At 42.9% G+C, this 27079-nt stretch overlaps 1 protein-coding gene across 1 annotated transcript; it reads right to left on the reverse strand.

The window, feature by feature from the left end:
• Positions 1-2484: 2484 nt before the first annotated feature.
• On the reverse strand, positions 2485-27079 carry LOC146199625 (uncharacterized). The gene is made up of 15 exons (XM_084595148.1): positions 26597-27079; positions 25869-25972; positions 25684-25782; positions 25092-25190; positions 23632-23736; positions 23231-23329; positions 21424-21525; positions 18569-18667; positions 16748-16846; positions 16017-16115; positions 14476-14574; positions 13597-13725; positions 7717-7969; positions 6282-6410; positions 2485-2955 (listed from the first exon to the last, which is right to left on the reverse strand). Exons 1-15 carry the CDS (start codon positions 26709-26711, stop codon positions 2867-2869), a joined length of 1719 nt encoding a protein of 572 aa, XP_084451274.1. The 5' UTR covers positions 26712-27079; the 3' UTR covers positions 2485-2866.

The raw sequence follows: 27079 nt of genomic DNA on the forward strand, positions 1-27079 counted from the left end.
GTTAGAATGTGAGGTGTGTAACTCGATAAATGCAGCATATTACGATGACAATGCACATATGAATATTTATCGATGTCATCTCATTGTGGCAACCAAAGCAAGTGCAAAAACCTGACTTGTGTGCAAGTTTTTTTTTTTGTCATATTCACCATATTTAATGGTGAAAAAATTAATATCAAGGCATGACCTGCAAGCTAGAAGGTATGGCGTCAGCAGCTTTTTGCTCAAACTGAGTAATGACTTCTGCATTTAGTAACAGCAAGATGCTCAATTAATTGTCCAAATATTTAGCAAACGCTTCCAGAGCTATGAAGTGCACAGGAATCCTAGTTCAACAGTGTTGAGCATCCAAACAAACTGCTAAAACTGCCAAAGCCAGAGTGCTATTCGTGCACTTAACAAATCGAAGGAATATATGCGCAATGAGATGCTAGCTTCCCATGACAGTTCTCATATGTGCTGCTTCAAACACCTTCCCTTACGCATGCCAGTTGTCCTACCCAGCAAAACGTAATCAATCATTTAAAAAACACGGGAGTGTTCTAGAATAGTGAAACCAACTGATAGCAGAGTTACCTGGCCTAGTCTACATTACATTTTTTTATTTGTTAAAGTTGGTTAAATTAGTAAAGACTAACTTACTATTCTTTAGTTATTGGCTTGGGGAACAAGAGCATCAATGATTAAGTTGTAGAACAGATCAAAAAATGGCTAACTATGGTGCTTCCACGAAGGCACGACTTGCGTAGCTTCATTTATAGGCCTTCAAAGAAAGCTAACACGTGGCCACCTACTCGCTCATATCTCTCACCCACTGAGCATACAAAACTTCACCGGGGAAAGCGCTCCAGATAAAAATGGATTTTGTTCTCAGGGATGCATCTCGAGGTGCTAAAGCGGCTTTTACTTATTGCACGAGTTAATGTTTACGGCTGGTAAAAAACAACTTTGCGAAATTAGTAGACTGGTGGAAAATTTTCATTTAGCTGTTTTTCAAGACATTCTGCAACTTGTGCATTGCCATTTTGTTCCTCGAGCCAAAACTATCAGGAGTGCTTTCTGGGCACGACGCGACACTATTAAGGGCACCTGTCAGCTGCTCCCTTTGCAGATCCTCTATCGCATAAATGAACTCTGCTGCTTGCTCACCCACTAACCCTCCAATTCATGCCTTTATTATCCCACACATATGCATTATCGTATGGTCATAGGATACCACACTAAGTGAAAGACCACAAAATAGAGGTATAAAACCCCCACTTTGACCAAGCCGTATGAACATGCCTGTGTGTCCCAAGAACAGTGAGTACGACTTGGACTCAAGGAGTCTCGGTGGGTTCGATTCCCATCTCAACGGTGGTACCTGGGTTGTTAACTCCTGAGACATCACACAGCCCATTGACTAATCAATGGCCAGCCATGACACTTGCTGACTATACTACCTATCAGAGATTTTTAACTGACAGTGCAACAATTCTGGATTTTCTGTAGAACGGGGTATAACACTATCATATTAATAACCAAAAGTTAAAAATTTGGAGAATAAAAGGTATGCTGCAATTAGACTATGTGACTCTCAACAGGCCTCAGCTGGTTTCGCTAGTCTAGGGTTTCTTTAAAACCTTGGTTACATTTAGCTGGGACAACCAGCATAAACAAAACAGCATGGGAACAAGTGAAAGGTAATCGGACACTGTATCACTGGACACCGCATCAAACTACAGCACTGCATTCGGTAGAATGCATCTGGTGACCATATAACGCGCTTAAATTCAGACATGAATCAGCTTCAGTCATCAGCAGCATCAGCTGGGCAGAATCCTCTCTGCAAATTAATGGCCTAACCATTATTCACCCACCTCCAAAGACCACAACAAAAGCAAGTTGAACAGGTGGTGCTTTTGTTTTTTGAATTCACAATTCTCTCAGCAAAGAAATCACTATAAACTGTTTCACATTATGCCATTCCCACAAAGACCTACTACTGCAGGGTTTACAGCATGTCTTTTTGCATTAATATCATAACGCAGCTATTTTTCGCCCATCTTGCTGCTTGTACCAGACACAATCCAAAGAATGAATTCAAATGTATAGCACCTCTCTGGTGCAGTCCTCGGATGTTTGTTCTGCCAGCAACAAATAGCTGACCTGAACAGCTAAACTTATTTTTATAAACACGTGGGGTTGCTTTATTTCTTGGGCTGGTGTTAAAGGCCTGCATTTAATTTAGCCCTCCAGCTAGGAGCACTCAGTTCAAGGAAGGCCAAGATCAAGCTTGCCACTTCCCAATGTGCATGTCCACCAAGCTGCTACACAGCATGTTGCTGCAACAAACACAGAAGCTGTTTCATGCTGCTCCGACTTGCAAGGGCTGCACAAACTCTCCTACCAGCAGCAATTTCTTGGAACATTACATCTGCGCTGGAAGCATTCTTACACGCCCAAGCCTTCGTGAACAACAGTGTGTGTAGAAGTAGTCTTGCCTTTTGTTTTTTTTTTTTTGCTTTGTGAGCTCCTTTCTCAAATTGTCTCAGCAGGAAACCAATGCTGTTGCTGCACCGTGAGAGCCAGCTTGGCACACAGAGGCTTGCTTCCCTTTTTTTGATCCACCGTGCGAGACAGTGATGCGAGGCACATTTCTTTCTTCTTTGTTGTTGACAAAGCAAGCGGGAGGAACACAGACGGTGTGTAGGCACTTGTTGGGGCTGGCCTGACGATCATGGCAGGCAGAAACGCGAGTCACAGTCGGCTTGGGGCTACACTGCCACAGTCCACGTGCAATATCCTCCACCTCCTTCCAGGTGTTTTCTTTTCTCTTTTCTGCACGAAGCACATGACGCTGTAGCAGTGGGTGCCCAATTGGTGATCACAGCAGGCAGCACATGTGGCACAGCCGACTGGGGCTAAAGCGCCGTGGTCCATATGCATTCTCCTCCGCCTTCTTTCGGATTTTTTCTGCAAAGATTATAAGTCGCGTAGTCAGTTGCTTGCTTTTATTTGTTCCCGAGGACGGTATTTATCCAGACTACCAATGCTAAGGTATCCGCTTCCTAAGTTTTACGTTCTGTACCTCCAGCATGGATCGCTGAAGAAAAAAAGAGCTAGGTTACATTCTGTATTGAGGCCCTTTTATTACCAACAAGTTCTAACCTGCGAGAACTATTAAAAATGTCATCACTGTTTTATCGCTTCCAGGTCCAAATACCACTGATATGCCTTCATGCTGAAACGTGCAGGCAAGCTAAGGCTTGCTTTTGTTACACCTCCTAAGGCCAGCATGAACTCTGTCCTATACCCATTACGTCACAAGGCAGTACCTATTACAGTCAAATCTCGATGTAACGAATCCCACGGGACCGCAAAAAATTATTTGTTATTTTGAAATATTGTTGTAATGAAAAATCAGCGATTATAAGCCAGTGGTCAAACATAGGTATGCAAATAACATACCTTGGCAGTGAGCACGTGTGTAGACAAGCAAAACCTCAAATGAAAATGTTGCACTAACTCCAAAGCTGATTTATTTGAAGAAATCAATTATTTTCTTCTGTCGCATGCAGCAAACATGACCATGCACTACATTACACCACTACAGCACATACACCTTCCACTTTGCAGAACATCTCATCGCATGCGTGATTGCACCAAGCGATGAAAGTATGGATTTTTTGTCCATGGGCAAAAAATTAAAAAAACATGAGTTCGATATGACCTCATCTTCAATGCTCCCTGAAGTTTGAAAATCTTGTCTCGGTTGTTCAAAATGATTGCGGCAGTCGATGGGGCAATGCTACCTGTCTGTAGAGGCCGAATTGCTTTTTCCTTGCGTCGATTTCTTGCAGTGAAAGCGGCTGCGTTCATATCTTCTTGGCACTTCACTGGCTAATATCATCGCTCTAGCACAAACTTCGCAATAAGATAATCCGCGGCATAAAAAAAAAAAAAAAAAAAAAAACAACTTCGAGCACGCACAAACGACCGACCCGCGAACGACACACAAGAAAAAAATGCAGGCGGCTAGGCCTGCTGGCTACTGCGTAATAAACCATAGCTTCATGGTGGCGCTGGAAGCTGGTACTAGATGTGCTGATTATGATAGCTACAGCCCACGGACCATACACACAGAAACGGCAGTTTCTGTTTCACGTGAGAGTTGCAAGCTGCGGCGCTACTAATTTTAGCCGAATTCGTAATACTGATGTTCCAAAAGTATAGGAGAAGAAATAAAATACATTCGTTATTCTGAAATATACGCTATTTTGAAATTCGTAATTCTGAAATAGTTTTACATTGAAAACAGCAAATCTGCCGGGGATTCTTAAAAAAATTTGTTAATTTGAAAAATTCGTTAATGTGGTGTTCGTAGTAACGAGATTTCACTGTACTGCATCCCAAACTGCAAACCTATTACTGAAAGCTTAAGCTCCAGTGGCAAAAATAGTAAGGGTGTGCAAACAGTGCTTCTTAAACATTTTAAAAACCTAGCTGATAACATTTTAATAACCTAGCTAGTTATTACCAGTTGTTCTTTCTCAAGCAAATATCTTTATTTCATTGGTAAATATTGGTAAAAATAATCTGTGTTCACAGAGTGCAGTGAAGTGCTAGTGGCAGCCATGCAGTACAGTGCTATACACAATAGAATTACATAGTATATAATTGTCAGAAGTTTCAACACTGATCTCCACTAGGAAGTATGCAACATGAAGTGAGCATATCAACTCTATAATCACAATGTCAAAAAACATCCTGCTGCTGCTGATCACGACTGAATCAGTAACATGTCTCAGTAGATGAGCGGCGCGAACCATGGCCTTCGAGATCAGATATCATGTTAAGGTTTGCTAAACGTGCTCATTTCCTGCCAACTCATCAAATCTTTGAGGCCATGTAGTACCAGTATTATCAGCACGATCACATATGGACCACGCCGCGGCCATTTTTTAAAAAAAGTTTCAGAAAAGAAAAAACACAGAGTGCCTCACTTAAACTTTGTGCCAGTTGTGCAGAAACTACTCAAAAACCGGAGAACGTACATGATTTGTAAAAATAATTTTGAAAATTTACTACCTGGTTCATTGCAAGAAAATATTCAATTTGCTAATAAAATTTTTAAATATTTGCACACCATTAGAAATAAAAAACCACTGCCTTAACCACTAACTCCGTGAGCAGTTGGCTGTGGTGTGCAGACCACAAATCGATAATGTCACGATTGCCAATCGCACTGTATGCACTGAGAGTAGTGAGTTGTGGCAATTATCTGCATTTCCTTTACATGATTGCATTTTTCCTCCTTACGCATATGAATTTTGTTTGTATCAGTGACACAAACTTCTGAGTGATTAAAAAAATGTTTGCGATTCTGTGAGATTCATATCATCAAGATTGTGCTGTAGTTCCGTCAAAGTCAATCTTGTGACCTCATGTTTTTTTAAATATATCGGTTGGCACTCTTAACTTGATACTTACTTCCTGTGCCCATTTTCTCCTTTCACTACTCCCTTGAACTCTCTCAGTGCCTTCCGTTTCTGAATGACCAGCACTGCCACGTTCACAGCCACCCTTTCCTTTGCCCCATGCACACAAGCAAGCACGTCACAAAACCTCAAGGTCATCAAAAAATGCCTGGCGGTGGAGGTCGTTTATTTTAAGAATCAGCAGAAAAAAAAATTTAAGCTCCGCCATTAAAGGTATCATGCGATAAGTAGGCTACCAGCCTACATGTAAAGCCCCGCTCTAAACAAGCAGTATGGACATGCCTGCGTGGTCTCGGGGTAACGTGAATGCAGGGGTCCTGGCAGGCTGATTATGATACTACCCTCCCATATGAAAGGAGAGGACAGCAGCTCCTGCCAAACATAACATTAGGCAACCGTGCATCTAGTCAGTGCACAGCCATGTCGGCTACCAGCTGCCGCCCGCCAGCACCATGCTCATAATTCAGCATCATGCTCACAACGTCAGCACCAATGTTGGATTTTCAGTGAACAGGGCCGTTAACACTGTTGCATTAAAAATTAGTGCTAGATGTATTCATCCCAACCTAGATCTGAATAAAATGCAAGGTGCATTCTAAAACGAATGAACTGAGTAAAAAATTCGCATTATATTAGCGTAAGTACAGTACACCAGAAGGGTCCAGAGTCACAGACTCCCACGCGGTTTCAGTTATTTTGTTGTGACACTGCCTCAGAGAGTCAGAAGCCTACTGTTAGAGCTACAAATACCTCTCCATACATTCTGCTAGAGGCAGCAGAGTTAGGTGCAAGTGCACTCACCAGCGACATCCCTTTTGTCAATGGCGACCAGTGCCTCAAAGAGATCCTTGAGAGGATTTGTGTTTGGCGGCAAACCATGCAGCCAGATGAGCAACATCCGGTAACCATGCTCCTTGTAGCTGGATTTGCCTGCAGTGGTTGCAAGAGGAACAACAAGAAAAATACTGACACCAGCAAATGATGACGAAGACATCCAATGCCACGAGTTGGAGGCAGAGGGAGACAACGAAAAGGGTCCTCTCCCTCCTTAATGCCACTGGCAACTGCCGTCAAACACCGATTATATCAAACTCAAAGGAAATCGCTAAATAGCTTGAATAAATGATAAATCTACATATGTACAAAAATTGACAGCAGAAAGCTCATGGGTCAACTAGTAGCAAAATACATTGCTGTCACACTAATGACATGCCTTTCGCAGCAATGTGACAAAAAATTGGTGGTGTGCTGGTGGCACACTGCATGATAAGTGATGCTAAGCCTAACCTTCTTTACACTGAAGACGCAGAGGATGGACCCTGTGAACTAGCCACTGCCAACCATAATTAGTGTAGTTCATATTTTGGGTTTTATATATTCTTCAAATTTGGCAGGTAAAGGTCGTGCGCCATTCTTCAACTTCATAATAGAGAAGAAATCGAGTTTTTCATGGAAACATTTTGAAATTCGCGTTATTTCAGCTTAAATTTAAATTTACAAGCTGTAATAATTTATTCGATTTCTTTAATCAGCGGGTAACTAGTAGAGCTATACTTGAGGCTGCTGAGCACAGAAAAATCAAGAGCTTTCAAAAAAATATTCCGAAATTCTGCATTTCTTAAGGAAATTAATTATTACTCGCAGTAAAGAGCCTGGACCAGTTTTCGGACATGAAACGTTTTATTTACAAAAGGGAGTCATTGACTTTTTACACGTCCTTCTTAACATAGAAAAGTTTCCATACAATACCTGCCAGACTTTAGAATTATATATCAGCTGAAAGAGCATTCTTTCAACACCACAGTTACCATTAACCACGCACAACAATGTCGATGTGGCATTCGCTAACTTGGGGTAGCGTACAGTTGCGTCATGCCAATAGTCCGTGACTTAAAACGTGCATTAGTCGGGCTTGCTTCCAGTAAGTACTAGTTAAACTCCTCGTGAAGCGAGCCGACATTGGTCACGGAAATCAAGAAGTTTGGTACGACTGACTCATCAAGATTGTCGGTCGCTTGCCTATAACCCACGCGCAAAACTGAGGCAGACTACTTCCACGGGCACAGTTTTCTAGTAAAGCAGGGAAACGTCGCATTTTGCCAGATTTTTCAGCACGCATAGGTGCAGGAGTTATAAAGATCATTTGACTGCCTAAGAGACATGCAAGCAAAAACTTTGCTGCACTCGTTTGGAAAGCATGCCAACGTTTCCAGCAAGGCTGCCACTAATGCACCACCTGTGTATTGGTGTTCAATGGCCTTGATATGTTCAGCAGTGAACCCCCAGTGGCGTGCAAGGTGTTTCCAGTCATTGGGTGCCAGCATCTCCTTGGCCAGTGTCCAGGCCAACCGTTGCATCTGCTGCTGCCGCTGCTGCTGCAACTGCTCCCCATCCTCGACATTTTCTGCGCCCGAGTGCTGCTGCTGGTCGCTTGCCACACTCTCCTCCTTGATGTCCACAAGGCTGTTGCAGAACTGCCGACTGCCCGGCTGCATTGATTGAAGCACAACTCGCTCGCAACACAACAGACATGCAAAACATTGACACAGTGCAAGCCATGACGGCACTGGACCCGGCTCACTCGGGCGTCGCGGGGAACGAGGCCGCTCACAAATATGCTCGAGGTTTTGTTAGCCGAGCTGGTGAGGGGATCTCAGACGCGGGTGCCAGACGGGGTGAGTCAATGGATACGTACCAGGCCATTACCACTTATTACAAAAAGCTCAGGGTGAGCTTGCCTCCTCCGCAGGCTTCGCTAAGCCGAGAACAGGCTACCATGTGGCGGCGGCTGCAAACGCGGTCGCAGCCAAACCCCTGGACATATGGCAAAATCTTTCCGGAAATAGTAAATCCGTACTGCCAACTGTGTGGCAAGCCTGCCACCTTAGATCATATAATCTGGGACTGCGCGGAGGATTCGTCTCCGGCAGATCTAGTACCATCTCCCTCGCTGGAACACTGGGAAGCTGTTCTCACCAGCTGGGACCCAGACGTCCAGTCCCAGGCCTCGGCAAGAGCACAAGAGGTCTTGTGCAAGAGCACAAGAGGTCTTGGAACTTAGACATCAAGCAAACTAATACACTTTCATTGTCCAAGGTCAAGTTAAAAATTTTTCTACTCAATATCCATTTTTTGTTATTTATCCTATGTATTGTGGCATCAATGAGTGTTTTATTGTACCTTCTCCTGTATTATATTGTCTGTATTTAAATCTTTCTGTAATGCACATTACACTATGTATCTAGCTATTTATTTTCCGTGTTGCTTAGTAATATAAGTTATGTACATTTCTACTATTGTTTAGTTACTTATTGAAATTTCTTTTCATGGGAGGTCCCATCTGCAGTCTTGTACCGTGGGACCTCCCAGTGTATATGCTTGTAACTTTGTTTTGAACTCCCTAATTAAACTTTAAACTTCACTTCACCCTTACTTTTTCTGTCCACCACGTGGGGCAAATTATCTTGCTGATGTTCTTCTAGTGTATCTGGACTGTATGTGGCATACTGCAATCATATGCTGCCAAATCTAAGGAGACTGGAACTGTTTGGTATCATGTAAGAGCATTATCTGCAAACTTTCAAAGCATACACGGTCAGAAAGTGTGCAACGGTAGCAGCAATCCTGACCTTAATGACACCATTCACGCTCCACACACATCGGCGTTACTATCGCGGCTTCCATGTCGCCCTATCCCAATCACACGCACAAGTGTACACGAGGCTTGTCTTGGATGGCACAAATCACTGTTCACATGCTTTCAAGTCATGTCTCATCAAGATGCCCACTGCCCATTACGAGTGCAATGTGGATTGAATATATGATTGCTGCTTGCTCCCTTTTGTCTTTCCCTTGCTTGCTCTTTACCTTCTGCATCTTTCTCCTGCACCTACTCAATGTTCTGCAAGTGCAACATAGCAGGCATGCCAGTGTTCTCATCTAAGCCAACAGGCCTTGCCAGAGACTGTTCTCTAAAATATAGTCCTTTCTTGTGTGTGCCAGCACTTAAAGCACATACAATACAATTAGCTCTGTGTAAGGCGAAATAGCAGTCCCAGAAACTCACACTGTAATGTCTGAGCTACAACAAAGTGATGAACCTAGATTTGCCCATACGTAATTCCATAACCCTTGCAGAGCTGAGTGAGCCAATACACAGAGTCAAATTTAGATGTGACAGGTGAGAAATATGTATGTCACTATGGCCAAACAGTTTCGGTTCCACTTCTCACACACGGCACTTTTTTGTATACATAGTGTCAAATTTAGATGTGACAGGTGAGAAATATACATACGTCACTGTGGCCGAACAGTTTCAGCTCCATTTCTCACACACAGCATGTTTTAAGCCATCATGCACTGGAATCTCAACGTCTCTGTGTATAACCCAAAAAAAAAACTTCACACATTTCATAGTGCAAACTATTACGAACAAGATTCCTCGTTGTTGTCCTCTCATATGGTACTAAATACCAGCAGTGCCACATTTACTAGTACAACCTCGATAATTCGAACTCGGTTAATTCGAAATCCCAGATAATTCGAAGGTTTTCTGCGGTCCCGTATTTTCCAATGTAAATTTGGCCGGATAATTCGAACAGGCGGCCTGCACCAGCCCGGTTAATTCGAAAATTTGTACTGCTATGCGGCAATGCCTGATCCATGTTTCGCCGCAAACCCGGCGAAACGACGGCCCTACGGAGCCGCGAGGCAAAGCCACATAGTAATGGTGATGATTTATAGGCGAAGCGCCCCAGCCGGAGCACTCTCTGCACAAAAATCGGTCCACAGTGCGCCTCGCGCACCGCCGAAACACGCGCCTGCAGAGGAGAAGACGTGCTTCACTGCAACACGGCAGGCATACCGGTTTTTATCACGTGACCTCGGCCCCACTCCATCCCTTGGTGTGCTTCGCCCACTCTTCCCCCGTGCCTCCGACGCTGCAAGTATGCCACCACCACCGCCGCGCCGGTCTCGCTTGCGCCATTTCTTTGTGTTGTGCGCTGTGGTTAGGGGTCGGCTACTATGCCGTTTTTTTGGGCGGGACTGTGCAGAAGTACTAGCTTTGTGACCGTAGCAGTGCAGAAATGCCAAAGTACAAGACTTTAACGCTGCAGCGGAAGTTCTGCTTGATCCAGGAAGCAGGCAAGAGCGCTTGTTCGAAGACCGAGTTGGCCAAAAGGCATGGCGTGCCCCTCTCGATGTTGTCCACAATATTGAGCAACAAGTAAAAAATACTAGAGGCTTACGGCAAGACCTATTCTTCGAAGCGGTCACGAGTGCGGGCTCCCAAGTATCAAGATGTGGAAGCTGCTCTGCTTCGCTGGCTGCAGAAAGCAAACGCTGCCCACCCTCCCATCAATGGAATGCTACTGCGGGTGAAGGCCAACGACCTAGCTCTACAACTTGGGCACAAGGAATTTAAGTGCAGCAATGGATGGTTTTGCCGTTTTAAAGAACGCAATAATTTAACCTTTCTCACCGTCTGTGGTGAGAGCGGAGTATTGCGACCGCATCAATGCACTCTGCGCAGAGGATGAGAGCAAAGAGCAGACTGGCTACTCTGACTTGGAGAGTGAGATCACTGCTGGTACGAACATGCGCGATGACACCGACGAGCCTCCCCGAGCACCTGCTCTTGGTGAAGTTATCGGATCGCTGAACGTTATCCGCAGTTTTGTTGAGTGCCGCGGTGGAAGTTCAGAGATGTTTCGTCTATTTGACCAACTCGAGAGCATGACCTTAGGAGCCGCAAACTACCGGACGCGGCAAACCAGCATCTCTGATTACTTTCAGTAGTAATTCAAAATATGCCGAATAAAGGTAACACGTTCCTGCAACAAATTTTTTTGCCTAAGTCTTATTTCTTGGTGTGTTCGGTTAATTCGAAAACCCGCTTAATTCGAAGATTTCTCGTGGTCCCGATGACTTCGAATTAACGAGGTTGTACTGTATCTGCATCAGGTTTTGACTGCATATGCTTCATGCACGAAGTTCACCTCTAATAACCTCTTCACGTTAGCATAGGTCGACTTGACTTAGGGACCTACAAGCATTGCTTTTGTTCTCTCAGACTTACTGCACTGGTATCTAAAGAAAAAGCAAAGGAATGCTGCACGCAGATTTAAAAAATATCCACTATAATTTGGAGCAGCTTTGGAGCAGCAGAAGTCTGATCTCAGAGCATGTTTGGAGCCATTTATGGGCTATTTTGGAAAACTCTGGAGCAGGCTGATGGCATTAAATGCTATCAAGCGCATTTTTCTGTTCACAGCTACAGTAAGGCCTCCAATAGAACTGAAAAAATGTTCAAATTAAGCTACGTTTTAGGTATTGAATGGAACAAAAAAAAATTTGCCGAAAACAGCTTGCATTACAGTAATTTCACCTGACGAGCACCTGCATGACAGCTGTCTGCATTTGAGATGAAACCCTAGTAAAAACAAGTTTTCCCGGTTTCGTGGAGCACTTTAATTGCTTTGCACAGTTGGGAAGGTTGAAGGATAGCTCCAAAATCGTAAAAGTCTCTCTACCCTTTTGCAGGGCTACTCAGTGGTATTAATTGATGGCTCTGCCCTAAGTGGCCGCCTTAGATTTTGAGGATGCTTCACCGCAGGGCACAATGGGACATTGCAGCAAACTGCACAGTGCAATGAAACCGCGTGACTATATAGCTGGAAGCAGAATGTGGATACATGAGTGGGAATGTGCAATGGGTGTAAATATTTTTGCTGAAGTTTATGAAAGAAAAATAGACAAACAGCAGTTGGATCAATTCAGTTCAGTTCAGGCGTTCAGTCGTGTCCGACTCTTCGTGACCCTATGGACCATGTCACGGCACGCTTTCCGGTCTCTCACTATCTTCTTAACATCACTAACTTCATCTGCAGTGCCTCGAGGATGCCATCTAACCATCGCGTTCGCTGCCTACCCCTTCTCCGGCGACCCTCAACCTTTCCCAACATCAAATCTTTCTCCAGCGACTCCTCTCTTCTCATCAGATGACCAAAGTAGCTGAGCTTTAACTTTAGAATTTGACCCTCCAATGAGCAGTCAGGGTTTATGGTCGACAATATCGACCGATTTGATCTTCTGGCAGTCCAAGGAACTCTCAAGAGTCTTCGCCAGCACCACAATTCAAACGCGTCAATTCTTCGGCGGTCAGCCTTTTTCACAGTCCAACTCTCGCATCCATACATCACAACTGGAAAGACCATAGCACGAGTTATACGGATCTTGGTTGGCAGACTAATGTCTCTGCTCTTTACTAGGCGGTCAAGGCTAACCATTGCTCTCTTTCCCAGAAGCAGGCGTCTCCTAATTTCATGGCTGCAGTCTCCTTCCGAGGTAATCTTGGAGCCCAAGAACAGAAAATCTGTCACAGCTTCCACTTCTTGTCCATTGATGCTCCAGGACTTGATAGGGCAAGACGCCATGATCTTTGTCTTTTTAATGTTCAGTTTAAGAATTAGCTGCTATTAATTTCAACGGAGAAAAGCTCGTGTTACCAGCCTTTCATGAAAATTGCGGCAATAACAGCTTTATGAGAAACACCACAAGTGAATTAAACCGTTGCGGAAGTAGATGCGGCTGCGTGCTCTTTCAGTGAGCACCCTGTGTTGCACAACCAACGATAATATTCAGGTAAATTTGGCATTGTACACTTTCGATGGTCAATTACCGTGTAAATTGATGTTTAGGCGCAGCTTGGCACAACAGGTCAGATTGGCATAGAATGGCGCAATTGGTGCAGCACTTCCACCCTTGCATAAAGAATCACTGACACAATATGAATGCATCCCCTACGTTAGTCTTTAATATTTGGAAAACTTTATCCATATCATGAGTTACACCTCCCAAAATAGCTCAGATCTTTCTTTCAAAAAAAAAGAAAAAGAAAAGTGCACTCGACATGCAAGTAAATACATTATTTAACAGTCCAACTAGCAACACACATACACAAAAAAAGGTAGGGCAGGTACCCGTGTTTCCTCATTACTATAGTGTGCACGTCCCAGTTCACAGTAGCATGTCCTGCTGACAGTTGCCAGAGTCACAGAACAAAGAAGTACCAAAGGCTACACTAAATGACATTCACGCCTCTTGCCAATCTCACCTGCAGTGTTGTGACAGACTGTTCCTTGGTCTTATTCCTATGCTTGATCTCCCTTTCTGCTGTAATAAGCATGTCCACTATTGCTGTGTAGCTGCCCCGTGCAGCAATGTACAGTGCTGTTCGTCCGCCCTGGCCAGGGGAGAAGAAGCAGAGACATTCAGTTTATTTCACTGTTTATACTTGCAGACTTAAAATTCTATGAACGTACAAATGTGCATGCATACATACAGTGCAGCAATTTTCAAAAAGAGCCTGCTTCCATGAGGTTTTTCTTATTAAACTAAATAAAATTTAAGAACTAAATTATCAAAGACGACACTCAGAACCATGGACTAGAGGTTGCTGGAGAATAATGTATGTACCACTACAGGAACCATTCATAGGTTCACAATCATGATAAACTTCTCCATATTTTTCAAAGCGACAGGATTATTCATGTTCTGAGCAAAAAGAAAGTAAACCTTCTCTACCTGTGCAAGACTGATATGTATAAAGCCCCTGAATTTGGTTATTGACAGATTAAAAGGGCAGCTCAAGGCATGCTGCTCCATATTGCTGTATACCACTCAGCAATTGAGAGACAGAGACAAAAGCAGTGTGGTGTTCAGCCATCACAAAAGAGTGTAGCGTCTTAGGTTATTCCCAGTGCTTATTACAGCTGCCACATACTGGTTACATTTGCTTGTGGCACCGCAGTTTCAGACTGCAACATTAAGAGCCTTTTCTGTGTTTTACAATACACATTATGCACCATTCTAGCAACTTTTACCTCCTGTTTTACAATACTAATTGAGTTGTACACTATTACAGCAACCTTAGTCTCCTGTTTAATCACAAGCCCTATGCGGAGCTTTTGAATGGTAACAGATGCACACACACCTTTTCAGGAAGGAAAAGGTCTGCTCCATGGCTCACCAACACCTGAACCACTTCGGTGAAACCAAGCTCTGCTGCTATGTGCAGGGGTGTTTGTAGGCGCTGTAAAACAACACACACGACGCAGGTGAGAACTTGCGCAAAGTGACAACTTGTAAGTACTAATCGTAGTGGCAACACTTCGTCTAAAAAGGATATCTCCAATTTTGTTCTGCAGCCATGCATCAACAGGCCACCACACGTCTTTCCCAGAATGTCCTCTACTCCCAAAAAGCTGTTCCTCCATCTTCTTCATTCTGCCCAATGCTACAACCTTTCTTTGATGGCCAACATCCTCAAGAGTTGGAGTACTACAACGACACCCTAAATGTCTTGGTCACACTTGAAGGGTCAACGTCCCAAAGCAACTAAGGCCACGAGGGACGCTCCTGTGGAGGGCTTCAGATAATTTTGACCATTCCATATAATTTCAACCATCTGTGGAGTTCTTTAACATGCACTGACATATCATAGCACATGGGCGCCTTGCTTTTTGCCTCCTTCGAAACACAGCTGTCGCAGACAGGATAATACCTTGTCCTCTGACTCGGTAGTTGAGGGTCTTGACCACTGAGCCATAGTGGCGGAGACATCTTAAATGACACCTTTAACTTGGCAGACCAATAAAGGAAAAAAAAACAACAGTATTTTTGATACTTGAAACACACAAATTTCAGCACTGTCCATTGCCTTCTCTAAGTGACTGTCATTTATCAATGAAAACAAACTCATACCATTGAAGCTTCGAATTTATTACCAGGCAACATTCGTTCATTATCATTAGAAGAATTCTTAACAGCCTGTTCATAATGTTGTATATTTACTTCCTATGTTGCTGTGTTTTGTACTGTACCCGACTCCTGCAACAGCCTCACCGAGGCTGAAGTATGCAAAAATAAATGAATAAATAAGTAACCTTTCTTCACAGATATGATGAAAGTGTGGTTCATCTGTTATGAAGCATTTGTAATAAACAAGACTCTTACTTACACTGCTACCTTACAAATGCTCAGAAAGGCAGTTACAAATATCCAGAGAACTGCACTGTTAGCCAAGCAACATGCAACATAACTGCTTCAAGGTTGGAAACTATAATAAAGAAAAAAACAACTAATTCTCCATAAGAAAAAATAATTTGCTAAAAGAATGCATCAATCATGCAATTAATTTCTTAATTCAGCATTATCAGGAACAATTAAAAAACTGGTGGATGACAGCATAAAATACTATTTTTTGCCCTTCTGCTCTTTAGTACTTGGCTCAGACTCGGCTTGCAACCCAGGGTTAGCTAATACAGAGCTCAAGAAAGCTGAGCTCTTTTCAGTGAAAAAAAAACTGCAAGGTACACCTTTGCTGCAAAATTAAATTATCTTTTGGACATGCTTCGCCAATCTTAACGGAAGGCATCCTGCATTAAAGTTGTGTTACACACAAAGAAACTTACAAGCTCTTATGCTAACAGTCTGCATATGAGTTCACACAGCAACGAATGGGGCACCACTCACATTGTTAGTTGCATTCACCAGTGCTCCTTTCTTCACCAGCAAGTCAGCCATGTTGGCATGGCATCCAAGAACAGCCAGGTGCAATGGCATATTTCCATGCTGGTGAGTAGGAGCAAGAGGATGGGGGCTTAGTGACACTAGGTTTCTTAGTAACCACTCACAAAGATAATTTAACCGAAAGAAGGCACAATGTGCTGCAAGTCAGAGCTGATTCCATGACATCTGCATGCTGTGCACAGTGCCACAACGACTGTGCTAAGGCAGGAACTTTTCTCTGTTATTCTCTCAGGTATTTCTTCCAGGCAACTTAGCCAGACCACAATGGTATTCACTAGCGCCTTTTCCAACCACAGCAACGCGACGAGATGCCCCCAGCGGAAAGCACAGCTTTGCGAGAAACCTCCGAAGCTACCTATGGCATCAAGACTGGCCACGTGAAGACACTTGATATGCTATGAGCAGACAGAAACAGTAGAGAAGGGAGGGCTCACTGGGGCCCCACAAGAGTACATGCATGCACACATAAACATGAGCAACAGCAGCCAAGTTTTTAAAAACAAAGAAACCGAGGACGCCAAACTTACTATGCATACAAGTGTTCTCTGAGCTGCCTCAGGTTAAAGGTAAATGATGAAAAGTAAGTGAAAATACGAAAACAAAGTCAAGGAGGCAACTTTCACCATCTAAGCGGTACGCAGAAAAAATGCAACCAGTGCAAAACACTGTTTCACCTTGTCCTTGACAGTAAGTGAAGCCTTGAACTGCAGCAGTGTTTCTACCACGTCAAGGTGGCCCAGTGAGGCTGCAATGTGCAGTGCTGTTCGTGCTTTCTGCAATCGAGGAGAAAGACAAGACTAGGTCAGAGAAAAGACATTCTTCACACAAAAAAACAGAAACAGGATCATAATAAAGAGAAAAGCTTGGCTAAACAGATAATATTGAACGTAGAAGACACATACCACCTTTGTCCCATTTAAAAACACAAAACTGAAAAGGCACTGCAACTTATTGCTGAAGTATGGAATCTGTGCTAGCGGGAAGGTAACAGCACTAAACTGCTCAAATCTAGTTTGAGATACAGTTGAACCCCGTTATAAGAGACACAGATATAACAGACAATTGGGTATAAGAGACACTCACCCGAATTGTTGGCTGCACTATATCTTCCCTTAACTGGACCTCTTTTTAACACACATTGTATGTAGAAGACAATTGGCTATAAAGGACATGCTAGCCTTGACTTTTCATACTCAGACTCACTTGTAACAGACATTTTAACATTAGATACCGCCCCACCGATCGCCAGGTTCAATTGCAGCCATAGTGAAAACAAAGAAGAGAGACACACTACATACCTGCGCTGTCATTATTAATTACAACTTCAGCAAACAACGAGTAGGTCAGTTAGCTAGGAAAACACTAAAAGAAGCACCTGCAGTTGCAATGCAACAAGGATGCGCTGGCCATAAAGAGTACAAGTGCGACTGTGCTTTTGAGCATCAGCACGAGCCTACCAGGAGTGCTCGTTGGGTTCTCCAATTAGTGGAGCTTTCTATCAAGAAGCACCATAGGTGTTGCGTCTGCTAGTCTGAAGAATACAGTGGAAATTGCATATTATGCTGCATTTCAGTATAAACAATAAATCATCCGGTACATGCAAAGAGGGAAATCAGCTGTTGCTGCTGACGTAAACAAGCCATTGTGCCTAGAAAGCGAGACATAGCCAAGCCTAGACTAAAATAAAAGACATAAAAACAGAAGCGGTTCTGCTTTGGCGAGAGCAGAAGACAAATAAACTGCTCTGGTTACTATTCAACCAGTTTCAACTCCATTCAGAAATGCCTCGTATGCTTTTTATTTTTTGTGGGTAGCAACATTCACAGACTTGCTACTCATAGCCTCTATTACCCTTTGTCAAACAAACAAATTTCTGAGCGATATTTTTCCTCGTGATGTTTTATAGTTTTGGCTGCTTCTAGCACCTTGGTGGTAAGCTGGCTATTTTTATGGTTTTGCGGCACTTTCTAGGCTTAAGTTCTTGCAGTGTTACCAGACACGCAATTTTTTTCTGGAGTTGCGAATCGCTAGTTGCAGTGCCACGTCACGTTGCGATGGCACTTTGCAATCGCAGCAAACACAGTTTGCCAACATATACAGTTTTGGCTTTCTCGGCCATGAGGCTCTTGGCCCAGTTTTCAAGCTGGAAGAAACTGTGTTGAACAACAGCATCAAAGCAGCCATGAAACAGACAAATATTTACAACTGTTTCAACAGTAAGTTGCGAGGTGTGTTCAGTGTGTGGTGGTCCACCAAGCAAATGCAATGAGTAAGTGAAAGCTATAAAAACGCTTTTGCTATAGAATATATCCTTCGTTACTGCTTATTTTAGCCATAGGATGCCTACATCACAATAAGGTCAGGTTAGAAAATGGTAATGTGGTACCCTGCTTATAAGGGACCTCTCATATAAGAGACAAAAACTGCTCCCCAATGCATGTCTCTTATATAAGGGTTCAACTGCCATTTCTTCTTCATACAACCAATATACTTACAGCGTCAGTGACCAAAGCATCACAGCCATGCTCTAGAAGTATCTGCACAGCTGCCTGGTGACCATTCTGTGCTGCTAAATGCAAAGGCGTGCTTCTCTCCTAAAAAGAGACATTTGGCATTTTGTAAAACGCAGCAAGCTGGCGGAGTACAGGAGTGTGGCAATTTTGTTCTACGCTTCAAATATACACAATGCCTTTATGCTACAAGGGTACAGAAAGTTGTTATCTTGATCGTTGCTTTAGGTAACTGTTTTGTATGGGTGAGTCAGTGCCAAGTGACTAAGCACTTTTGTTTTTATTCATCATCGGTTTCACAGGAAATAATTTTGCATCAATGGTACAGCAGACAAGATGTTTTCCGGGTATCTCTTTTGTTAAACAGTGATGCTCCACTTTTCTGTTCCAAGCAGACCAGGTGCTGCCCTAAGACATTTTGTGCTGGTACTATCGTATAAAACAATATCATTATAATGACAATCATGACATGTTAAGTTAATGCTCTGCCTTTTGTGCTTAACTTTGTTTCAAATGATTGTAAATTACAAGTGATGCTAACATAGAAAAGTATGCTTCAAATTAACATCTTTTACTGAAGCAATGCAAAAGCCAGGTAAATGCAAATAAGGCCCTGCTCAAGAACATTTCTATTCATGAAATTTTGATGCTTGATTACAACATGCTCCGTAGTATAAATGGAGCGAGAAATTCTATATTTCATGACTTATTTACACTACTGTGGTAGGTGTGATCTCTTGTAGGTGTAAATTCTGTAGGTGTGATCTCTTTGAGCATTTGAGTGAAAAGCTCTGCGTGGGCTACAATTTACAAATATAATTAAAAATTGCTTCCCCATGACTGCTCACAAATGGGTAGGGTGGCACCTCGCCGCATGTTCGTTTATATATAAGCACCTGTTGACATAATCTGGGCCCTTTGGATGTGCCCTCTTACTGGAACTTCTCATGTGGTGAAAGTGGTACGGTGGGGTGAAGTTGTGACATTTACTTATCCTTGAGCATCAGCATGTGTTTAGTTGAAGGAGATAGGAGGAGAATCAGTTTTGATTGCCGGCGCTGCTACCATAATTTTTATGTTGCGGAGATGAGTGGTGAAATATTGATCGTTTGTGCACATTTTCTAGCCTTAGTACATCTTTTCAAGGTCCCTTTAAAATAGTTGATACAAAAGATTTAAAATAAAAACTGCATTAATTCTTTCTTTGCCTAGCATCAATCAGCAGTGATTGACGGACCATAAGCACGATTTCAGCGCTACCAGAGTACCCACTGACTTAATGCATTGTCCTTTACACACTAAATTTCGTTTCCTGGAATTTTCTTTTTTTTTCTTTTTTGCCACAAGGCAGAAATTTTTTAACTGCTTGTGAAGTTGAGGTTCCAAAGTATTGTGACCACTGCACAGTGTTAGCCTCAGGAAAGATGTTCAATAAAAAGTTCTGTTGCGTCTTGTGGAAACTCATCTCATATCATCCCCTCAGTCATCCTCACCTTAAGGGCATGGTAGTCATCTGAACTATAAAAATAGAGCACCTATGTCATGCAGTGCTAGCACCACACACAAGGGCTGCTGCCTATGCTAGCGGAAGGATACCAACTCTGGCATTGGGAACTTAGCATATGCTGATCTCTCAGCATGCACAAACTCTGCTCTCTGCTAGCAGGCGAAGCCTCCCCACGACCTTGACCCCTGCGGCTTCAGAATATATCCCTTGCCCAGCATGGACGGACAATCACTCGTAACCTTGCTGATGAGCTGGACGACCTCAATTCGTCAGCGTATTTTGTTGCTATCCGGCGTTATTGTTGCTGCAGCAAAAAAATGCCTCTTCGGTGTTAGCATGTATTGTTTCTTATTCCCAAGAGCACGGTCCGCTGTGGTCAGTGTGCGCTCTGTAGTGTGAGCAATCATGGGGTGTGTCCACTGCTTTGAGCAACTGGTCGCGAGAGATGCAACCCCATAATCTGCAGCAGATTTTTGCATTTTTGACGTTGCATTTTTTGGATCTTGATTTTTACAACAATATTGCTCAACGCTTAAGTTGCTCAAAACACTTTTTGCTTTACTTAGAAATTGAGTAAAACTTTCTCATTGACACAGACAATTCAAGAAAGCGAAACCACTAATATAGTGGCTTCATGACAGTGATCACTTGATAGCCACATTTTGTAACACATTTCACTACATAAAATTAACTGTAAACGTTAAAATGAGGAGTTTCTTGATTGGAACAATGCACCCTGCCTGTAATAGAACATCAGTAAGTGATTGTCCTTTCGTGACGGCAACCATGAATCAGAATAGATGAATTATATGAGGTGACTTCTAGACATGACTCAGTTTTACACTATACAATAACATTACTTCTTGCAACTTAAACTACTGTTCTTCACTGCAAAAGTGAGAACAAAATGTTGAATGGCGAGAAAACAACCAGTAACGTGAAAAACTAATGCTGGCCTTTATCCGATAATGCTTATGCACGAAAAGATTCAGCCCGTAAGGTACGCTCATGCTGGGTGCCTGAGCACCAATCCCTCCTACTCAGGCTTGCCTAAATGAACGCAAAACGATAGCAAACATAGACATGCCTTGCATGGGAACCTTCACTCTATGTGATATAGAAAAAGTTAGCATAAAGCACCACACATGGTTACAGGCACGAATTGGTGATGCAGTTCACACCCGAGTGGAGGTGGCACCTCCTGTGGGGTGCCCCTTGGCCCTCTCCCAGCCACACTAGGTTGAACAGACACTTGCTGACAGCAATGACAAACACATTTTGCACTGGAATCTTCTCATTAACAGCTAGCCTTGTTGAAAGAAACCAGCCTCACATAGTTTGGGTCATCCATGTCCATCTTGTTACTTTGCAACAGTCGTTTCATCACGAGATGGTGGCCTCGCTGTGCAGCATGATGCAGTGCTGTGCAGCCAGACTAGCGAAACAAGCAGACAAAAAATAGAACATGATCCCTTTTAAATATTTGCACAGACACATTTTTTCACCCCCTACCTCATAAACCATTCTTTCACTCATTAATCAAATCATTTGTCGACAATATCACAGGTGATATGTTGCCAATTATCAGAAGCATACACTACTGATTACAGTAATAAACAACAAGCCATGGCATTCTTTTCTTTTTGAAAAAAATGAACTAATACAGGTAGCTGTTGGCAGCTAATAACTTGATATTGATAACATATAGAGGATTGCAAATTTGTCCAAGTTACTAAGCTGACACTCTTTTGTTTCATGCTGATGGGACAAAAGCACCAGGGTGAATAAACCAAAAGTTTGCACTAGGTGAACTCAAATTAATACAATTCCACAGTTGAATATGTGCCAGAAGTTTTAAACAGAATAAACAAAAAATCTTAAAAAATTAGGTGGTTGAAAGGAAACCTTTTCAAGAACAAAATGTCAGGCCCTGCAGATGTCCGCTATAAAGAAATCATAATGACTAGGCAGTCAATTAACTATATAGTTATAAACTTTTTTTTAATGCTCTCTGGTTGTTAGTGTCAATAGTGAGCTTATAACTGCCAACAAGAAAATGACACGGTATCAGTTTTCAGGGTCTACGCCATAAAATTCAAACTGCCACCTCTAATAACAGTACAGCAAGCATTCTGTTTTCCTTTGTCACTTTAAATAATAATAGCCACATAGTTGGCAATGATCATCCCTTTCCTGGCATCCAGTGATAATAATCAGCTTTTCTTTGCAAAAAAAACAACAGAGACTGCAGTTCTATCTCAAGCCATTGATTATACAGACGTCAGAAAGCATGCTAAACCACAGTGTTTGCAACCTGCCCCTCCCTCCTCATATGCAAGATGGCTTGTATATCTGTCACACACTATATTAAGGAAACAATTCTTCATTTCGTCTTCATATTGAACGAGGCGCTGAAGAATCACTTCATCTTCTTATTGGTCAGTGTCGTTTATCTTTTGACATATACGGGTCTTAAATATTGTACAAGCAATGTATACATTATGCAGAGAACTTTTTAAACACAGAAGCACAGGCACCCAACTGCCTCCTTCTACAGATGTATCAGGGCATATGATAACTGGCGAGAATGAACTGATATCTATTTGCACTGAGATGCTTGCATGCAATTGCCATTACTCAACTGAGAAACAAACTTGCAAGGAAGGAAAATCTTTAAAATTATAACCTTTATACATTATAACCTTTCTGAAAAACACTCCTTAGCAGAATGAGCTGCAAGGTAATGATGTAAGAATAATAAAAAGGGATGTCTCGGCACCAGCACAAAGCATAAAACATTTTTGTAAACTACTTTTTCACTTTCAACAAAATAAACTGCAAGAATGAACGAAAAGACAAAACAAGAGGGTTACCTTCATGCAAACCAAGCTTTGTGGCTATATCTCTGGATCTACAAACAAAGGCAAGAAACAAAAGTGAGAACAAAACCCAGACAATGAAGGTAAAAACAAATGGCAAGTATGATGGTGTGCAAATTATAACCGCAGCGCAGGGACGAGTAAAATTTGGGCAAATGTGCACTGAAACTGCTTAAATGAACCAGATGCATGCTCAAGTCTGCGCAAATGATTGTCTCATGCAAACATCACCGTGAGAAGGTACAGCTTAGTAGTGCTCACCTTGTCCTTGATGTTGGGATCGGCTTTGTACTGCAGCAGTTTCTCTACAATTTCCATGCAATTGTTAATAGCAGCTATGTGCAGGGCTGTTTGGCCATTCTGTAAAATCAGAGCAATAAGCAGCAAAACGTCACAATATGCACTCACAATCTGGTTGGTTTAATATTGTTGAGATATTCGCATATAGTATACTTCATTATTCAGATAAAATAAGGCCATGTGCCACTTTTCTCTCCACCAAGCTCCTCAGCAAGAAAGCATGTCAAGTGCTCGCACTGACTGCATTTGTCAACTGAAACTCGGCTGGCATACGCGTTCAGGCTAAACATTTTTAAAGATTGCTCCCATCAATGATAATGCATGCTCACAAAACAGCACTGAAGAGGCAATTAGAGACCTGCCTTGTCAATGGCGTTGACTTTGATGGTCTCCGTAGAGTCAAGCATGAAAGCGAGGACTTCGTGGTGGTTATTTTGGGCAGCGCAATGCAGCGTAGTTTGCCCCTGCTGCACATCAAAGCAAAGAGAAATGATCACGATGAACAACAAATTGACCCATGCATACAATTCTTCACAAGAATGGTAACAAAATGCACCTCTGTTGCCTAAATATGCTGAGCATTTTAAAAGTCTGAAATATATATAATAGAATGAAATGGGGAGGAGTCATCTAGTCAATCTTTTATGATGCGATTTTCTGATCATTAGGTTGACCCCAATGTGAAGGAAATGCAATATGTTTAAACAAAATTGACGCTCTTATAAAAGTCAAAGTTGATCAATATGTGGTGGCAGTCTCATTAGTGCTTTGAGATGCTTCAAGGCAATAATACGCAGGATGAGCATTTCTTTGCAGCATGCATTCAATGAAACGTGTTAGAAAGCAGGCCTAGAACCCCTTTTCTGTGAGCTTTTTTAATGTACCACAAGCACTATTCGGGTCATTTTGCACATTCATAATTAGCTGTCTCAGATGAATTCTCTAATGAAGAAAACAAAGTAAGCAAAGTAGCATGGCAACTTGAAACTACAATACAGTAGACAATACAAACATAAATTGCCAAAACAACCATGAAGCTCAGGGCAAGACAGCTGTGATAGAATTTGGATTTACTCTCAATTACTTCATTGTTTTTACATTAAGCCAAGCTTTCACACATGCATAATTTTTTCGGAGGATGAAGATGGGCAGAGCTGAGTGACAAATGGTGCTTCTGGATGGTGAAGATGGAGTGGGTTGAGGTGGAGGATCACACACTCCCTAGGTTAGTGGCTGGAGTGCAGAAGTGGTTGGAGAGTGGCACTTGAGGGCTTTCAACATTGTACTCTTGAACTCAATTTTTTCATTGCCTTTTGTTTCACTGCACTGTGTGCTTATAGCTGGTGGAAGCCTGATGTAGGGTTAGAGGTAGATGATTTGGCGGTGGTGAAACTTCTGGAGAATAAAATTAGAAGGGTGGGTGGTGGATGGTGCTTTTGGAGATGGACAGGGGCAGGGTAGTCAGTCTATCCAGGAAACTCGGGGAGTCAGTGAGGAGGTGACTGGCACTTCTCGATGATGGAGGCTTCAATTGGTGCGGCGTCACACAGACAACACTAGTATACTCTGGTACTGAGTGAAATGATGTCTGAAAAATCACCGCAACAAATATTTGAATGTCTCCCAACTAGGAAGCTAATTCAAAAGAATGGCACCACATCACAATGAAAATGACAAGCTGAAGAGACATCAGCACAACTATCCGTTATTAAAGCTATACCACACCTTTCAATATTTATGAAAAATCTAACTACTTAGATATTGGGTCATCACTTTGTTAACACAGACGGGATGAACTAAGACAAGCTGTCATGTTTCATACCCGGTTTACTGCCCGGCAGCTGGCTCCACTCTCTACCAGAAGCTGAACGGCTCCCCGGTGTCCAAACCATGCTGCCATCAGCAGTGGCCGCATTCCATACTGAAATGCACCATAAATTTTCTAAAGTTTATACCTTGAAAGCAAGATTCTAATCATGCAGTATCCAAAACAGTCATATATGTACATGAAGAATCAGTACCTATATCCTGACAAGTTTGAAAAGTTTATTCCCACATGCCTTTGGTTCAGCCTCACCAAGATTTCATTTAACAGGGGTGCTATTTTGCAGACTGTTTTGCCCAAATATGCATTCAACAAAGATGTGCTATTGCACTTTTTGTTGTCATTTTTCTTGGGGAAGCACAGGTATACTAAATCTTGTATGAGTGGCAATACAAGTCTTCATGTAATCAGTGGTCATGACGGTGACAGCAATAACACAATCGCACACAAGATTCGATCACATGCAATTCTATCAGCCATGCATTCAATGATTGGGCCACACTGTATTGTAGAACACGTTTGAACTACTGCAATCTAGCAAACATCACCAGTAAACAAATAAATACTATGCCACAGAAGACGAGCTCACTTTGTCAGTGACTTCCACATCACACTTTGCCTGGATGAGGGCTGCCATGGCTTCAAGGTGACCATGAGCAGCAGCCCAGTGCAGTGGTACCCTTTCCATCTGCGATGACGGCAAATGCATGCGAAAACAATGTTTTACACAAGGTATCCATATACATTCCAGAAGTCCTAAAAAGCTAATCTTACATGTGTTCGTGCGTTGACATCCACTTTTGATTCAATAAGGTGCTTGAGCGTAGCAACATCATTCTTGATGGCGGCTTCATGAAGTAATAGCTCATTTTTTATGCCTGCAAGTAACAGCAGAGATTTCTGTAGAATTCCTTCTCGTCATTCTGAATATTTCGAATCAGCACCAATAGCATAAAGAAGATTTATTTGGGTTGCCACTAGTAAACAGCACAGCTATCAAAGCTAGAAAGCAACTTATCTACCAACGATGACAACAATGAAATGAAAAAGCAAGCATAGACTAGTCAAAACTTCCTGACAGGCGTTAGCACCCGAAATACCGTCAGACCGGGCAAGATGCAATATTTAACAGCAAGGAAATCTCTAGCATCGCCGATTGCAGGCATATCTCTATCGTACAGTTAAGTACGGTACTTAAACTACTTTAACTCAACGTGAGCAACTGATGCTTTCTGCGTAGGCCAGCCTTTTATTTCTCCAGCACGCAGATGTCAGAGTCATGAAAAAGACAGCATGATGGTGTACTGCATCATGTAGCATCAACAAGTTGACTGAACGGTAGAGGGTACCGAAACTGCACACTATAGCTGGCGCAAAAATTAAAATGTGCGATCCGGATTATTGTCCAACTGCTTTAGCATGCAACGCGCTGCAGGCGTAAACAGGAGCCCTGCTCAGCATAAACGCACGCGCTGCGAGGGAGCAAAGGGGAACAGGCGCACCTCTCGAAGTGTGACTGAAGTTCAGTGGCACTAGATCGGTTTCGGGCACCCTGCTGGAAGCAACCGAGGTTCGTTTTGAGAGGCGGCCGGAAACATCGGACGCAGAGGCGTCCATGCTTGGAGCAGCACCCTCGACACAAGGCGTGGCAGAAAGGCCGGTCAGCTGTGCTAAATGCACCAAATACACTCTCCGTTCATCTCTTGCTGGGCTGCAAAAGGCTCCGAGTTTACGACATCGCGTACAGCCGCATCGCCAGCTTTCGCCACATTTGCCAACTGTAGCGTAGTAATTCTTCCGCCATGGTAATACCCAAGACCACCGCCACCGCTGTCAGGCTAGGCCGCTAGGCGGCTTGCGCTAGGCTCCAGAGCGCCTAGAGCTAAACAACGTTGTACATAGTTGTACGCCACCGAAAGGGTCAATGCTCGGCGTGACCGGCAGCGTCTTGCTGCGGCAGTGGCGCGCTAGACGAAGCTGCAATG

This window comes from Amblyomma maculatum, chromosome 2, assembly GCF_055883805.1.
Source record: "Amblyomma maculatum isolate TAMU_Amacu chromosome 2, ASM5588380v1, whole genome shotgun sequence".
In the NCBI taxonomy this organism is placed as follows: Eukaryota; Metazoa; Arthropoda; class Arachnida; order Ixodida; family Ixodidae; genus Amblyomma; species Amblyomma maculatum.

Bases quoted from the DNA above. Each gene is read 5' to 3' on its own strand.
- LOC146199625 (XM_084595148.1), bottom strand. From the start codon at position 26,711: ATGGACGCCTCTGCGTCCGATGTTTCCGGCCGCCTCTCAAAACGAACC. The intron at 25,191-25,683 runs GTGAGCTCGTCT...GGTGCATTTCAG, and splicing joins ATGTGGAAGTCACTGACAAA to TATGGAATGCGGCCACTGCT. The intron at 16,847-18,568 runs GTAAGTATATTG...CCTCGATTGCAG, and splicing joins ATGCTTTGGTCACTGACGCT to AAAGCACGAACAGCACTGCA.